The sequence below is a fragment of the Ambystoma mexicanum genome, chromosome 8 (assembly GCF_040938575.1).
Source record: "Ambystoma mexicanum isolate Mex_15411 chromosome 8, UKY_AmexF1_1, whole genome shotgun sequence".
Classification (NCBI taxonomy): domain Eukaryota; kingdom Metazoa; phylum Chordata; class Amphibia; order Caudata; family Ambystomatidae; genus Ambystoma; species Ambystoma mexicanum.
The window spans coordinates 293,232,648-293,251,313 of NC_090929.1; the positions used below are offsets into that span (position 1 = coordinate 293,232,648).

Consider the following 18,666-nt stretch of genomic DNA (forward strand, 5'->3'; position numbering starts at 1 on the left):
AGAAAGATGCAGGCCTACTGGAGACCGATCCGAACACGGTGAGTGTCACGCTGCAGGTGCAGAAAACGCAAAGCATGTTTCTCAGCCTGGGCGTGGCTTAAATAGTCTCTGGGTATCCCAGGTGTCTCTGGGCTGAACCACACCCACAAGACTAAACTCCACATGCAGTTCTGGGAACCAAAATATGTGTGGGCATCCATCTTGTCCCCATCAATGCACTACAAATTCAATCCCCAATGTTATCCTATGGGAGTGAGTGAGTCTGGTGCCACAAGCGCCGAGTCTGACTCCAAGTGGGTCTTTGGAGGGATGGAGAGGCGCTTGAGGGCCATGTAGGTGATCATGGCCTGGCTCCAGCCTGACATCTTGGAGGGCTGAGGACAAGAGGGGCAGGAATCATGACAGCCCTACCGAAAATACACAAAAATTCAGAAAAACCGACAGGCCGCACTAAAATATCAGGTTGTGGCACTATACTCAAACCATTGTGTAAGTTTATTGACACTTTCCTTAAACCACTAAGTGCAAAAACTGAAACATACCTAAGAGACACCACCCACACTATTCAAATCTTTGAGAACCATCATTTTGACTCTCAAACTCAGAGGTTAGTTACTATGGTTATAAAATCCCTTTACACAAGCATACCCCAAGATCAGGCACTCGCGTGTACGCGAGAGATATTAGCAAAATCTGACTTACAAGAACGTGTTCCACACAACTCCAGCATGGAACCTATGACCTTAGCCCTGTGTAAAAACTCTTTTTTTATTTTAACCACCAATTTTACTTGCAAACGAAAGGAACTGCCATGGGGGCAGTGTTTGCCCCCAGCCTAGCAATTATCTTTATGTCAGACTTTGAAGCAATTAACATACTGTCTGAAACTAATCCTTACAGAACGAACATAACAAATTGGAAACGTTATATTGATGACATTATTTTCATATGGCAAGGCCCCGAGTCATCATTAAAAACGTTCCTAGTCGGTTAAACAACATTGACAGGCATATCCAGTTTACTATGGAATACAGTGCTGAAGCCATCACATTTTTAGACCTTACTATTTCACATAGAACAGGTCGACTCAAATGTAGCCTTCATCGCAAAACTTCAGCGAGAAACACATTGATACACTATTCCAGCAATCACCCACAACACCTTAGGGATAACTTACCCTATTGCCAGTTCCTTCGTATAAGAAGGAACTGTACTGATTTATGTGACTTTTACAATCAATCTGAAAAACTAGGATCTCGTCTTGTAGACGGGGGATACCCCAAAAGACTTATTAATCAAACGAAAAAAAGAGCCCGGTTCACAGACAGAGATATTTTACTTGCGTCCAACATGAACCTATCCCAGAACATCTAAAAAGACAGGATTACCTGCGTTATTACGCACGGACCACAGACTTTTCAAATTAAAAAACTTATTTCAAAATATTGGACAATTGCTAAACTTGGTCTTCCTGACACTCCAGCACCCAGGTTTGCTTTCAAAAGAGCAAAAAATATAAAACACAAGCTCGTACACTCCAATTTTCCCAAACCCGCCCCAAGAGTGGGACTCTGGGATTTAAGAACTACGGTTGGCCACTTCCCCTGTGGGTCCTGTTCCGTTTGTCGTTTCACTCGAAAAATTAAAGACTTTCTAATAGGTACAACAACCTAGACTCTCACAACTCTTACAAATTGCAAAAGTAAGCAGGTTATTCACTGCATTGAGTGCCCATGTGGCCTTTGTTATGTAGGCCTCACTGCCCGCCCTGTGCATATTAGGATTTTTGAGCATCGCTCTTGCATTAGGTGCAAAACAGTATCCGCACCTATAGTCAACCATTTTCTAGAAGCCCACCACACTGCAGATGACATCAAGTGGTGGGTTCTAGATACAACCAATGTGTCACGGAGTATACACCAAAAAGAGGCCATATGGATCTATAGATTGTCTATGCATATTAATGGCCTGAACGAGGAGTTTTTACCTCCTATGTAAAACCCCAGGTATTTTACCTTAGGAACCCCAGCCTATCGCCCTGATGAAAGGATGACGTAGGAGTATGTTTTATTAACAATTGTTTTCAGATGACTCGGGAACAAATTCCGATCCACTTTTTGCCAATGTGATTTAAGACCATAATCATTATTTTAGTTGCCCGCTTACACAAAAAGAAGAAAATCAAAAACAATTACTCCTTTTTTAATCATTCCACTAGGATGTTAGTGAATCACACTTTTCCGGTATCAAACGACAGGAATAATAATTTTTCTGTTTCTGGTGGTTCATCTGAGTCTTTGTAGTACGTTCAGAAACACAGCCATATATGTTATTTTGAAAATTCACACTGCACGGTCTTAAGGATTACTTCCATTTCTTTATTTACATACTTTCCCGGTCATCAGTTCAGCAACTGTGGCGTTCCTTCAATATATACTATTGTTGCACTGTCAAGTGCCACTAAGTCTCAGTATCTATTTTATCTAATTATGTTTAATCACAAAACACGCCAACCTTTGTAATTTTGTAAACTATTTTTGCAAATACTGCTTTCCTTTATTACAGGTTAAGAGTAACGTTCGTTTATAGCAGCACATGAGTTAAACATCACGCACTCACAATATTCGCAAGCAACGCTTCATAAATGCTGCCATTCTATTTTTCAACTCTATGAGGAACGTTCTCACGTAGCTAAAAACAAACAGCGAATATGTGCCTTCCCCACAACTCACGAGCAATGTTTTACTTCCAATTTTGCGAGGTAGGCTCGCTTCTCATCAACCAATCACTAGCGCCTCACGGAAACTGATGAGCATACACGCAGCCTGGGGCTCGAATCTTCTAACCAATCAGGTTGTCGCCTTTTACGGTCAAGCTGTGGGCCAGTACACACCTGGCTACCGAGGAGCGAGGACACACACGAACGCTGCGGAGAAACAGGTACCGAGTTTAAACATTTGCCGCTCGAACTTCTCTCTTTTTAACCTTAATATAATTTAAACAATGCTACGTTGCGGAGTCAACATTTTATTTCCTGTGCTTTTTTCACAGTTTAACGCTGAACAGTCCGAGGCAGAATTTAATTTATTTACGGCAAGATGTCTCGCTTTCCTCCCATTTTTTGGAAGCAACATTTGACTGAGCTTCATGGCGACCGGCAAACCTTATAATTCACAGGTATGCCGACTTTCTCGCTCTTTTCTTTTCCATTCAGTTAGAAATCCACCATTTGGCGAGTAATGCCATTTCCTTTCACACAATACTATACAAACAATACTTATGTTTGTGGATATTGAAGTTTTTAGCTGTTGTTACTCTACTATAACACCATGCAGGAACCCACCTGGTGAGCTTTTCATTTAACATCGCATATATCATTTTTGTTTAAATTGCAGGATTGAACTGTGTCCATTTTCCTGAACAATTTAAACTCACTGCATCTGAACCCAAGGCATCGACACAGAGCTTCCACCTGTGGGTTGTTAGCAGTTCACCTGCCTGAGTTGCAGTGTTGGTTCCTCCGGGGTCCTATTTGGCTAGTTCCCTTTAGACCGTGTCCCATTAACTGGGTAAGCTGCATTTTAGGGACTGAGCAATTAAGCAGTCAAATAAGCAACAAAATTAAAGTTCAGATGTCTTCAGCCAAACTAACTCAGCAAGCCACAAGAAATCAATAATTTTTATTTTTTTATTTTTTTGTGTCTGCTTCCCCATAGGGAAGACTTGCCCTGCGGAAGGCACTCTTTGAAAACATTGCCTGGCAGGAGGCACTGTTGCCGAAATGTGTGGTGGATGCCCAATTGGACACCTGCACGTAGGCAGACCTGCCAAGAGAATTATGAATAAAGAGTGAAGAAGGACAATTAATTAAAAATTACAAGTTGAGAAAGAATATACTCTTTCCTGTTCCTATACTCTTTTTCTCACAATTCCCTCTTTTATCTTTAACATAAATGTTCTTTACACTTTCTTCTGTTCTTAACTTCATTCATCTTTTGACACTATTGATTTGGTTGAATTATGTAATAATATATTTTCCCTTTTGTGTTATGAGTATCAATCTATACGCATACTTCTGATATGTTTTTCTCTTTTGTAACACACATATTGTTGATATGTTTCTCTCCTTTTGTAACCTATTGAATAAATCCAAATATACTTTCTTGCAGGCTTCTAGAATCTTGATTTGGCACACATCAAAACTTCAGTGAATTAACCATAACACTGAAATACTAAAAGTTATTATTTTTGAGATTTTTCAGGACTTGCCCTTTATTACGGTGGAACCACTGTTTTATTGTTTATATACTTGTCCTACTCCACTGTTATATATAGGACACTCCCCATTACCTGTATGTAACCAAGTCCCTCGGGTTCCACATCGACAAACACCTCTCCTTCAAGACACACATAGGTAAAAAACTCAGACAGCTTGGTATCAGCTCTCCCTCCTGTGAAAAGTCAAGCCCTTCTCCCTCTGGACAGCTTTAGATCCACCGTTCAAGCACTGGTCCTATCCCACCTGAATGGGGGTAATACCCTCCTCGAAAGCCTCGCGTCATCCTCTCTTGTACCCCTGTGAAGTGTCCTGCCCGTGGCTGCACGCCTAATCAAGGGTCTGCGCAGATATGACCACATAACCCCAGCCCTCATCGACCTTCACTGGCTCCCACTGCACGCATAAATCGCCTTCAAGTCTTGCTGCAACAAATATATGGCAGTCACTCTTAAGTCACTGAGCTACCTCGAAGAGAAACAGTGCATCTCCAGCAGATAGAGCACCACCATAAGCCAGGACATGTGCAGACTTGAAATTGGCTGCTGCAAAAAGGAAAGGACAAGAAAATAAGCCTTCTCTGCCTACGCCCCAAGGCTATGGAGCCTCCTCCCCATCCACATCAGACTCGCCCCTTTGCTCCTATAATTCAGAAAAGAACTCGAGACCTCCACCTCTTCAAGGAGTCTTTCCTGCACAACACCTAGGCCATCACGTCGCTGATGTGCCACCTAACTCGCTAGATGCCGCCTGCCCGTCCCCTCCCCGCTACCCGGTACAGTTGTACCCGTCCTCTGCCCCCTCTGTATCGTAGCCCCCGCTGTATATCGGTTCTGTTGTTACCACTGAAAAGCGCTCTGTTATGTATCTTTATTGGTGTATTCCACTGTAAAGCGCTTAGTTGCTTGTCAAAGCTAGTTTTGCGCTCAATAAATACCATAATAATAACAATACTTGGTTGTGTCCTGCCGCCTGGGAATTAATACTATTACATACCATTTTCACCAATAAATTGTGATCAAGAGCTAATTCCCACTTTTGAGGAAGATTTGTTTATACACCCCAAAAATGTAGTGGATGTATGATCTTTATATATAATTCCCTAAAATGGGCTACCCCGCTGCCTCTGTCCGTGCCATGCATCTTGTGAATTGACAATTTCCCAGAATCTTGACACGTTCTTATTCTTTAAAACATTTAGCATTAACTCAGCGTCATTTTGTAAAATCTTTCCTCTTCATTGTATTATAAAATTCTTATAAAACGGTTTCACTCTTTTAATTAAAACCTCCCTCTCCACCCGTCAACCACATATTTCTTTATAAAATGATTCGCTTTTTTCCCTTCTTTTCTCTCACCTCTCTGATTGTACAAATGTTTATGAAAGGAATCTCTCATAATATTAAATGTGCCCATATTGTTATCTACATAGATACTATTAATAACGTTCTTCAAGAAGCACTCATAGTTTTCCAAAGTGAATGTCCTCAAATTCCACTCTAAAGTGGGACATTTTAGAATATCCTGCATTCGCAAGTTAAACCTGCTAATAGTTGTCAAATTCCATTTGAGGCGGTTCAGACCGTGGTTAACGTGAAGACCCAGCGGAGCACCTTTTAATGTCTTTTCCAATTTCTAAAACTAATGCCACCTGCAGCATACAATGGTCACTCCACCCATTGCGCTGAATAGTAAAAGATAAACCTCTTTCAAATAACCTATGGTCAGAAAACGCACCAAGGTGGACTTACTCCCACCTCTATAACAGGGGGGCAGGCTAGGGCAGTTCCCTTTTTATATTACAATTAAATACATACAGACCCAAGGCTTTTAGACAGGCTGATCATTTCCAATCATTCTTCACTTTTATAGACAAATCCTTCCAACAGGGTGTGGGGTGGACTATATTCAAAGCATTCCCTGTCTTCATGCACCATGCATAAAGAGTTATACCACTCCGTTATCATGGTCATTTTTTCAGTCTAAATATAGTTGGATAAGTCAATACTGCCAACCCCACTGTGCCGATAAATATTGACTAGTAAGACCCATGAAAAAGCAGAGGCCTTGTCTAATTCGGCTTCTACCACCAAAACTCCAAAAGGGAAATTATGCAGAACTCTGGATTCAATATCCTGGCCTGAATAAATAGACATCAATAGCCTTCCAGATGGGCGCCCTCTAGCACCAAAAAGCCCCCCCTGACCATAGACTTCATACCCATCCACTGTAGAGACTACTTTAAGCCGTGTTTCCTGAAGCATAATTATCTTGTGTATTAAAATAATTTCCTTCACTTTGTTGTTGTTTAGCCTGTGGACGTGGTCCCTCGAGATCCAAATCAAAATCATTGTTGGTTTGGGAGGGCTAAAGATTGATCTGGGGATTTTTCGTTTCCACACTGTTTGCTCTGGATAGTGCTGACGCTATTAGTTATTTTAGAGGAATCCCGGTTTGCACTGATTAAGCTAATCCTAAAGTGCCCTTTCTATCTATTTCCGGGGGAGGATTCAATATTAACACATAGAGATAGAGAGATGGTCATGCCAGGTTTCGCTATTCAAGGTGGCCTAATAATCCATCCCAAAATATAAAAACAATTTTATTATGTATCCAAAACAATTTAAAATAAACAATTAAATTGTCAATTATTTACAAACAAATAGATTTGGCACACATTCCTGTTCATTAACTGGTGAAGTGCAACCATTTGCAAAAATAGGAATTCTACAGACACTTGGTTGTACATTTTTAAGAGCAAAGTGTGTGTGGTGAACACAATATCTATGCACACAATAGTCAAGTTAATATTATATACTGTGTTCGTAATTACACCTGTGTACTAATCCATAGGTCACAATCTGTGACGCTAACCATGGCCAATATTTGTAACGTCTGTCAGACACAGTATTTTCCTAAAAGTCTAACCTACCTCAATCCCTGGCCATTTCTATTAACTGACACACCAACCTACCGAGGATCTTTACACAATGAAGGGCTTGTCGTTGTAGATGACCTGATCTCTGAAATTTCAAACCCAAGATGGCACGTGAATGGTGTTTCCTTCATTATTCGGTCATATACTTTATTAGAATCCATATGCAGAATGACTGTATATGTTGGTACAGAGTCTATATACTATCTAAAAATATCTTTTCTGTTGTGGGAGCGCAAGTTTGGGACTTCTACAAAGTTTGCAAGGACATTAAACCAGTTCAAGCATAACACAGTGTCCTCTGTATATAAGCTCGGTAATAAGATTGTATTAATGGATGACTTGTTTGACAGCTCCTCTCAGGGCTTTGAATTTAACTGACTGGTTCTGTGGGTTCCAGATGTATCGTAGTCGATGATGCCGGCTCCCTTCAAGATACTCCTCACTGGCAGGGCACTCCCCTCGCCCCAGAGTAATCTGTTTTTACTCTGGGAATCCGCCTCCGACCATATGTGAAAATCATTCTCCTGTGCCTCCACCTCTTTTCCATAATATGGTCTGCACAGCTTAGAGTACCTATTCAATTGCATGGAGCTAAAATGTCCCTCCTAGTTTCTAACCACTTTTTCAAATGGAATACTTCTATCTTTTCTTTCCCCTTCTATAACACCATCCGACAACCACTCTTTAGGACGCAAAGACTGCTAATTCAAAATGATCTGGTTTCCCAACATACTCTAACGCTGAATGCAAACCGATGTCCTTGGTCCCGGTGAACTACCAGTAGCCCCTTAAAAAAAAAAAAGTATATCCACCCCACAAGTTGCTTAATGCTACTCAAACCCGTACAGGGAGGGCCACATGGCACAGTCAAATAGGTGTCTATGGAGCTAACGGGTTTACCCTGCATTGAAAAGACGCTGAGGGATTTAATGGGTTCAGGACACAGAATCTCTGAACACCAAGGGCCTTCCAAAAATCAGCAGAATTTCCGTTCCCACCATGCCGGTCAGCGGAATTATCGCTGGCGAAAATTCGTCATCGCGATAAAAGGTACCACAGCGTCAGCCATTTTGGACATCGCAATCCGTCAAATATCTGGACAGAGGAGTGCAAGCCAAACACCCAGACAATTCCAAAAATGTCATGAGGAAAGAGCAAAGGCAGGGTGGCTGATATGAGGCTGTGTAAGCCAAAATTCTCAGAGCAGGAGCTGACTGTACTAGCAGAGCAGGTGGTGGCCCACTCCGAGGAGCTATATGGGGCACAAAACCGCAAGACCAGCCAACAGCGGAAAAACACCTCATGGTCTGAGATCAGAGACAAGGTGGTGACCTTAGGCCACTTCCAACACGAGGTCCATGACATGAAGAAGCAATGGAATGACCTTAAGGCCAGGGTCGGAGCTTAATATCCCTCCACTGCCGGTAGACAGCTGCCACTGGAGGTGGCACAGTAGGACCACTGCAACTCATACTCTGGGAGGAAATGGTCTGTGGCATCCTGCACATGGTCGGGATCAAGGGCGTGGGCACGGCCGAGTTTGGAGCCAGTAGCAATGGGGAATCTGCTGAGTACCTGAGTGAAATCTAGTGCCTTACATGGCCAACCTTGCATCATTCAGAAACGGAGACTGCCATACATGCAAGCGACCTGAACCCCAGAAAGCATACACAATCCATGTGTTGCATCCGGCCATAAAGACATGAGTCAGTTAAGCAATGGCCCCCTTACATGACGCCCAGGCAGGAAGTGGAGGGGATGACATAGCCAAGTATCACCATTGCAACGCAAGTTAGAAGGTACAATGCACATCCATTTTGCACATCACAATCAACCTTGCCCGCACAGTGGTAACCCATGCATAGGCAGCACAGCCATCATTTAACCATTTGACAAGCCCATATCCATGAATGCACATCAGTGGATGTCTTTGTCAGACCCACAAGCTAATCAACTGCAACGCTCCAGACACACATTGACAAATCAATGCCCGACATTGCGTTCACCTGACTCGCACACAACTAAATACACTGCAGTCACCTTACTGCACTACCAGAAACCAAGCATCAACAGTCCTGACGCACATTTGGACAGGACACCCTGTAGGTCAACCCATCACAGGGTTGCAAGTCCGAAGCAAGCAGGGCACCCCACCCCTGGCCTCTGGTCTCCCAGATGCAATGGATGCTACAAACACAGTGGCTGACAAATGATGCATGCCTCCACATGAAGCCCTACACACAATGATGACATAGTACAAATGACAGTGAATATTGAATCTCCATGCACCTCTGCACCTAGTGCTAACGCACATTTCAATTTTCCCGAACAGGCACTCAAGACACCCAGGAAACTGAGGTGGCTGGACCCTCACGACACCTGGACAAACCAATATCAGCAAAAAGCCAGGCCAAGGCAGTTCGGGGAGTGGGAGTGTGCCACCGAAGAAAAGTCACCATGTAAGCGTGCCATCTACGGGCACACTGACCGTTGAGAAGGACACAGCCATGCAGCCTCCACAGGACCCAATCAGGGAAGCAACGTCACCAGCAAAAGGACCAAACACCACCACAGCTGGGGCAATTGTGAACTTGCATGTGAGCCATAGTGGGGACGACAGCCTGCAATCCCAGCAGGCCACTGCAGATGTGCTGAATCTGCATCCCACCTCATCGAGCCAGCCGAATTCCTCCGTCCACCATTTCCCCCCCGAATCTCCCCACCACACATTGCGCAGCAACTCGCCGCTGCACACACAACCTTCCCATTGGTCATTCTGCTGTGCTCTACATTATGAACAGGAGTCGTCCTCCGATGAGCAGGCTCACCATTCAGCGCATCATGATGTCGATGTCATTGGAAATAAACCACAGTCAGTGCCGGGGCACACAATGCAGGCCATTTGGGATCGTCTAGACAGGATGGCGCAGAGGCAGGCAGAGATGTGCGCCATAGCCCAAGAACAATTGGAGCATTCGCATGCTATGCAGGTGTGCATTCACGGGGCATCTAGATGGTTTTCCAGGTCCATAGACCGTCTGTGCAGGAGCATGGTGCGCAGCAATGCCAGCTAGTGTCTCACGAGCCAGAGGGTGCGGGAGCTAGCAGAATAGTTGTCAACCTCCCATGAGGCCATGACCAGAGCCATTCAGCTCACCATGGACCATCTCTGTGGGAAGCGTGCAGGGGAGTTTGCAGTCTGCTACTCCTACTGAGGGGTCATTCAGGAGCACCCCACCTAGACGCACACAGCACCATGCATCACATGCTGCAAAGCCTACGGATAAAGAGGAAAAGAGGAAGCGCTAGTGGGAGTTGGTTCTGGGTCTAGGGTGTGGGGTGGGTGATGGTGTTGCGGGCTGGTGTGGTGGGGTAGGTGACGGTGTTGGGGCTAGGGGGTGGGTGATGGAGTTGGGCTGGGGGTTCCTTGTTTTCATGAATAAATGCAGTTGAATCATGATCATTTGAACAGTATTTATTCAATGGTGTTGAGACGTGCATTCAGTGTACGCATGGGCTGCATGTGTCCCAATTCAGAAGAAATTGTCCATGAGGTCCTGGCGGACCATTCGTCCTTCCCTCACATCCCTACGTATGTCCTGTGGTGCCCTTAGACCTTCAATGTCTTCCTCATCTGAGATTGGGCGGGGGAATGGGCCTCATCTGGAGGTATTTCTATCTGCCTTTGTGTGCCAAGTTGTGCATCATTGCCCATATGACTTATGATTTTGCCTACTTTCTCTAGGCTGTACATGAGGGCACATCCTGTGTGGTGAGGGCTCTGCAATATGGCTTTCAGCAATCCAAATGTGTGCTCAATGCATGACCTGGTCGTCCTCTGCGCCTCATTGTAGGCTATCTCCTGTGGTGTACCAGGGTTCCTCACAGGTGACATCAGCTATGATAACTGCAGATAGCCAGTGTCGCCTGCAGGATATGAATGGACTGTGTAAGACATGGCGGTGTGTGGGTTTGAGTACATGTATATGGTCTTGGTGTGTTTACCCCCATGTGCAAAACTCAGTGCATGTGTATGGTGACCTTGTGGGCATTCAAGTTGATGGGACTTGGCCTACATGGTATACTTGCAGTCATTCACATTGTGGGAGTCGGCTGTCATGGAGTATTTGTCAATGCAATGTCATCAGCAATGGACTTGCCACTTATGCTGTGGCAGTACGCCATGTACGGACCATGACAATGGTTTCATGGGTTTGACGGATGCCCTGATTGCGTTGTGCTCCCTTGCATAGCGGAATGCCCTGTGTCGTCACAGTCTGTGTACTGGGGTGGGTCAGTCGGGCTTCTAGGCCTGCTCTGTGCATTTCTGTTGTTGCTTCATGGGACTTGTAGTCGTTTCACATTGCTACTCATTACGTACCCCAGGTGTGTGACAGTTTTTTGGGTAATCAACTCTGCCAACTACTTCCCCACAAGCTAGGTGAGCTGTCCTCTGTGTCTCTCCATGTATGCCGGTAGGGTGCTGTTCCTCAGTATCATGGCATCATGTGTGGCACCAGGATATTGGGCACAGCAGTGGCTGATTCTGAGGTCTGCGTCACATGTCATTTGCACATTCATGGAATGGCACGGTTTCCTGTTCCTGTATGCCTGTTCTGTTACCTGGGGGAACCAATGCCACATGTACAATCCAATGGCGCTATGGTATTGGGTGGGAGATACCAAAGGGTATCTCACCTGCTAGTCCTCGGGGACTTGTCATCCAGGTGGCCAGGACATGGCCATCGCTTTTGTATCCACTTCCTGGGGGTGGATCAGTGTGGGAGGATCACCCTGGGTGAGGGGTCTTCAGTGAGTGAGGATGGGATAGCCAATGTCGAGACGCGATATTCACCCTTGTTTGTTTATCAAACCCATCCTATGTTTTAGGATGCTCCAAGATCCCAACCCCGCCCCCATTTTTACACAAACACTGGGCCGAGGAAGAGGATGACTGAGAATAACAACACTGACTTGCATACATTGTACTGGCCATGTCCCGCTAATTGGGTCAGGCAAACAGCCACTTAATCCTAAGTGCATACACCTGATACCAATTGGCTCTCCTCACATGAATAAAAAGCAGAAACCAACCACACACTCTGAGCAAGGCGGAACAGGAGAAAGAGCAGAACTTCAGGGGCAAAGGCACACCTAATGAAGCAGAGCAAAAGACCAAGGAACGAGAGCAGTGGGCCGAAAACCCCAAAGCTTTCCTATTGGAGGCTGTTGCCTCTGACAGGCGGCGAAAGATGCATGGAGAAGGCTAGATCCCACAAGTGAAGATTGCATTGTGTTTCAAGGACGCCAAGACCCTCGCGGGTGAACCGCAGCGTTGAGGAGGCAAGGTCAATCCTGTGGTACTAACCTTGACACGAAAATTGGAAAACGCCAAACAAGAATGAAGCGCACACAGCCGGTGAGTTGGCAAGCGACCTGAGCGACGGGTGTGTGTTAAAATGAATGAAGTAGCAACATCATATGACAAGTGTAAGCTGCACGTGTGTGGATGAGACGCAAAGAAAGGCAGACCTGTGAATGAACTTTGATGTAACGAACAGCTGAGAAATCAGCGATAGTAACAGAGTGGTCCGGTGAAAGGAAGTAACCCACTCGAAGGCCTCAGTGAAAGGTATTTTGTTTAAAGCAAGAAAGCAAATAAAATTTCCTAGAGAAGGGAACAGTGAAAGTAACACAGCAAACTTTGAGTCAAAGTGGTCTTGCAGTGGTCTGACAAATAAGCCACGTAAATTCGAAAGTCTTCAACATCTGAAAGGGGTCAGAGCCCGACCGAGGGAGACCCAAAGTGAAATAAGCTTGGGGAAGGGAGCCCCCTTGTAACTTGCATTGAACTTTAGCGTAGAAGATCTGAGCCCGGCAGATGGGGATCTTTTGGAAATGTTTTGAATGAGACATTATTCTGGAAGAAAGAGAAAGAATCTCGAGTGTGGAAGGCCAGTCGGGCCAGTCAGGCCTCGATTCATGTTTTTTTCAACTATATATGTTAACCGAGCCAGAGTATGTCATCCTGCCTATAAGGATCACCTTACTCAGGGAGGCCTAACGTGGGGAGGAACGCTGGTTCAACCACATTATCATTTGAACAGAGTTTTCCTTTTGTAGACCTTTTTTCCTTTTCACGCTTTTTGTACAAGACTGCGTTATTTTATTATTTTATGGTCAAGACTACTCCCATCTTAGTTATAGGGCAGAATAGGACTTTCTCCAATCCCAACCATTTAATATAAATGTTTTACAAACTGTACCCATTGTGTCAGTCTCTGCTTGTGATACCATGCCTACCCCAAATTAGGAAAATGGGCAATGGTGTAGAAACGTGCCTTTGCTGCATGCACCTGTGCTTGGGTGATGGGCATGGAGATGTGCTGATGGGCATGCCTCGTGAGCGCATCCAGAACCTGGCCCAGTACCTTGGAGAAAGTGGGCTGTGACATCACATGCATTGTCCCAACTGTGTGCTGCAATCCACTCGTACCACAGAAGTGTAAGACTGACATAAGCTTCAGCAGGGCGTAAAGGGGTGGCAGGTCTCATTGCAATGACACTCTGGACTTAAGCCTAGATCAGGGTGACCAGTTCAGTGATGGTGGGACTGTCCAATTGATATAGGGTCACTAATTGGTTGTCCGTCAGAGTCAATGGGAATGGGCGGGCACATGGTATGCGTGCCCTCTGCAGCAAATGTCTTTTGCGCCTTTGTGATGCCGGTCTCCTTCTCTGCTGTGGTCTTGCGTGCTGCTGTATCTGGATGTATAGTAGGAGGTTGTGGATCACTAATCGACGTCCGATTGTGGCTGCATGTTGCTTGGATGTGTGCTTGGGGAAGGTTTGGCCCTTTTATGTGCGTCCTGAGTGATTCTGGTGCACCTGTGCCTTGATTTCTGGCACCTGTATGCATTTACCCCCACCTTTTTGGTGGAGGAAACTGTGAAGTGTTTTGGGCGGTATTGCAGTCATTTTTTTTTATTCCGCTTATTTTGGACTTGTAATGTGGCGGAAATTGTGTTTGAGGTAATTCCACCAATTCTTGGAGAAATTGCTGCCGGTGGTATTTCTGCCGGGGGGATTTCCGCCAACATTTCAGTAGGTCGCGATTTGGTGTAGTAGTAAATTTGGACGTTAATGGTATTACTGCCAAATGTAACACTTACCGCCATACTTGTAATGTTGCCCTAACACTTGAGCTCTAGCCATTGTGAACACTTGGTATCTTCAAATTGGTATCTAGGTTACTTACAAATTTCCCCTGCATTATGCACGCCCCTGGGGTTTTAATGGACTCAAAACAAGGAATCTCTATTTGAACACTTACCGATGGTCGTATAGTACAGTCCTTCACAAGAACACTTATCTGGTTGGAGGAGACTAGGGCAGAGCTCGAAATTGAAATTGGATAAGCAGGAGCTAAAAGCAGCTCCTGGTATCCAGCATTATCCAGAGACCACTAACACTGAGGAACCAGGGGCTAGTGCATAGCGTTCCGTAAATGCAACCTTCACATAAGATGCGAACATATCATTTGACAATTATTTATGACCCATTATGTTTTAAAAGATGTGTCCTAATGTTCTTTTTTAGATTGTCCCAAATGCACACTGTTAAATTCACATAGGCATGTTTGATTGGCATCTGTTGGCCTGGGGAGCCAAAGGTAGCTCCTGGTAGCTATTGCTGTCAAGCTAACCAGGCTCTTCTAGGCTCCAAGCAGGAGCTAAATAGCTCCCAGCTCCCGTCCATTTCGAACCCTGCTATAGATGCCTTTTCCATTTTACAAGTAGCAAAGGCTCCTGGCCAATTCTAGGCACCGTTTCTACACCATAAGCAGGTACAAAGACCTAATGCTCACTATTTTCTGTTTAGGTTGTAAAATGGGGTATGGAACATTTTCAATGTGCACATGCTTTTTTTTGCAGAATCTGACAAGACCCTTGCCTCTGCATTGCTTTGTGGATTGCCAGATCACGCCAACATTTGCGCTGACACTTGCCACACATTTCGCGTGAACGCTGCGTGCTGGGAAGGAATTTTAAAGGGGACGGGTCACGCAGTGTTAAAGGCGAAGACCAAGCTCCCAGGCTTAATTAGATGATTGCCGTTCACCTGCTGCAAAAATGTTCCAAGCAGAACTGCACCAGTAAAACACAGTTCTGCAATACACAGTGACTGTCACTGAATTTCTTAATTTTTTATTTGTTTATTTTTTTAACCTCAAATTTGGACCTGTCGTGAGCACCAACACTGTCAGTCTGGTGCTAATTGATTGTTGCTCAGAGTTCCAGGGAAACATTGGAGGTTTAGGATCCTTTGGCCCTCCTTGTTCACCCTGGCCCACAAGTTGGGCTTCCAGGCTGAGAACTGAGCAGGCAAGTGACATTTTATGCCTGGATAGAAGCTTGCAACGTGAAATGTTTAGCCCTGTTATATTGGTACTTGGATAATGTGAGTTTGAGAAAAGGATAAGCTGACAACAGTACTAATCACTCCTCTGCAAAATCCTGAAGCACCTGCCTTAAAAAAGAGGGGAAACTTAATAGACATCTGAAAAGATAATGGTGTATTATATATGGTACATAAACCTGGTATGGTACAGGACAGAGCCTAGGCAGTACTCCCAATGAGAGACTGGATATGTACAGCATGGTACTATGCACATCATTGCCATTAACTGGGTTGTCCGAGAGCGGAGTTGTGGTGGGAATTTGGGAGTGCACCTTCTGGACTCAGTAGGTTCAGTTTCAGGGCAGATTAAAGGAGTGGATGGTAGGGTGTCTTTGACAGGATGGAGGTTTGTAAACATTTAGATTGACATGCATCAGGAACTCCTAAGAATTTAAGACAGCCTTCATAGTCCACACAACCCTTTAAAACACATACAATGTGTACGGCATACAACCTTTTTAAAGCGCGTACAGTGTGTGCTATCTATTCTCAGCGCTATGCTGAGAAACGTGGAGACGGGGCCTCAAAACCTGCACAGCGTTTGTAAATTCTCTAACTTAGCTAAGAACAAGGAAATGGTAAGTTTCCTGCTGGCTAACCAAACAAGGGCAGTTGGCAGCTTTTAGCATTTCCCGCTTAGTTGCGGTCTGATGAGGCTCAAGAACAGGAAGTTGCTAGTTGACATAGAAAGTGAGCATTGTTCACATTTACAGAATCGGGTCCCATAGGTTAAAATGACGAGCGCTTGTTAATATCTGAGAAGATGTCACTGTAGATGACAGAAAGCCTTCTATCATAGCTTGCAGAGAGAAATGTAATCCTGCAAGGTTACGGAACTCCATCTCAGATGAAAAAATTATACAACTGCCGAAAAAAGCAGATATTATTAATCTACATGTGTAGGGCAGACATTTTGCTGTTAGTAAATATATGCCTAGCACGACAGAGGGGGAGATGAGAGACCAGCAGACTTGCCTTGGATTGAAGCCAGAGGGGCTGGGGAAGGGAGGAGAGGAGAGGAGAGACGAGACACACACCGCCAGGTCCAGCGCAGCAGAGGCCTATTGATTATAGTTCCATTCCAAAAAGTGAGTACTAAGTGGATTATCCCACTGCCATAAAGCATAACGAGAAGGCGATTAGTAGCTCGGAATAGCTTAGAAGCAGATATGCGTTTCCCTTGTTTTTAAGCTAAACCTCAATTTTTTCATCATTTGAATATTAACCATGCTTTTTGCTTACATAATAATCGTGTACATAGGTTTGATATGTCATGTTATATCTGCTTTCGCTTTAGCTTGTTTAATGAGGTTGAGAACCTTAATACAAAAGAGGATCATATTAAACTATTTTAAGTGTATGTTTAATTACTAGTCTGACTGTTACCTCTAAGTGAGTCAAGAACCTTCCTTTGCCTGAGAGTGTATGTTATTTATGTTCATAACACCAGAGACTAGGCCAGCATGTCCTTAAGTGCTAGGCACACAGTATAGGGTGTTTTAAACATGAATGACTGATGACCAAGTGTCCATTTTCCCAGCCATGCAAGAGGTGGACATAAGGGGCTTGTGGTCATGCCTGGACCACAGGCAATCTTGTCAAGGGGTGAGGAAAAATGCGTAGTTTTTTTTCTGTGCATCTTGTGCATAAATGTGACATTTGTATTTTCATTTTGTTTTATTTACAGGAACCAGGTCTTAGAAATGTTTGACCATGCCTATGGCAGCTACATGGTGAGTTTTTCTTCACACTGGTAATTGCATGACCAAGGGTTGTGTATACAAAGTGGAGTGAATGTATGAATCAAGATTTTAGCACCCTTTTCTCTGAGCTTATTGGAGGGATCTTCATGGTCCCTACCAGTTAGACAGCCAAGACCTGTCCACCACTCCCTCAATTGGCAAACGTGGAGCTTCATGATTTCTTCACACCCACAGCTTCCTGTCTACTCCATTGATCCAACAAACACTGCGATGATGACCCACACTGGCTGGATTACTCGCCTAACTTGGTTTAGCAAACTGCCACCTCTGCATGGTTTCTTATGGTCTATTGTATGTTTGTTTATTTGTAGGGTGCCCTAAACCCTTAGGTAGCTGGGCGCACATCATGACAAGCATACTTATAGCTTAGTTACATTTTGCTTAGATAAAGGTATATACAGGTGCATAGGTAGTTACAGTTTGCATAGATACAGGTATATACAGGTGCATGGATAATTTACAGTTACATAGTTAATGACTGAGAGGAAAGAAGTTAGAGCGAGCATTTGTGGCTATAGGTCTAGTGATCATTTTGGCGTAGCCAGATGCGGGTGTTGCGCCTGAAGCTGTCATAAGATTGCACATTGTACTCTGTGGTCCACCTTGTTTATCTAATCCCCATAATGGAAACGCTTGGGGAAACTTTGTATTGCTTACAAATGTATAAAGCTAAGTTAAGTAAAAGTTATGTGGAAAGTATTGTATTTAGCATGCTGTGTAGACTGGCTTCTGCTGCTCTATATAGTTAAAAGCCGGATTGTCGCAAGACAGTACAATTTTATATTTGCAAAACAAAACACAATAATAGAAGTTGTAACTCTTTAGCAAAAACACTTGATATGATATTTTATTTATATCGCACTCATACACAAGCGATTCAGAGCGTGACCAAGCAAAGGGAGCGGAACACCAAGAACAAAATAAACAACAATCTTACTAGATCCAGTTAAGAACGTGCAAGTGCATGGAATAAGAGAAAAGGGGTAAAGTGCGTGGAAGGGGGAGAACCGGAACAGAGGAAAGAACCGAATAAATGATAAGTGCAGTAAATAAATAAAGGCAGTGAAAAGTGGTAGTGCAGCCAGCAAGTGGCAAGTGCAAGATTAGTCAGATAGTGTATATCTGATAAGTGCAGAAGAAGAGTGGGGGACTGTATGGGTACAGATACAAAAAGCCTAGTGCAAGGGGTGGCCCTGAGGCTGTGCTGGAGGTAGGCAGGGTGAGCAGGT

The 18,666-nt window shown here is 44.3% G+C and overlaps 1 protein-coding gene across 1 annotated transcript in view; it reads left to right on the forward strand.

Moving 5' to 3' along the window:
* LOC138471850 (ER degradation-enhancing alpha-mannosidase-like protein 3) overlaps window positions 1-18,666 on the forward strand; it is a 996,165-nt gene that overhangs the window by 14,788 nt on the left and 962,711 nt on the right. Inside the window, exon 2 of the mRNA XM_069609693.1 lies at window positions 17,362-17,407. Within this exon, the coding sequence (XP_069465794.1) occupies window positions 17,362-17,407 (46 nt within the window). The remainder of the gene's footprint in view (window positions 1-17,361; window positions 17,408-18,666) is intronic.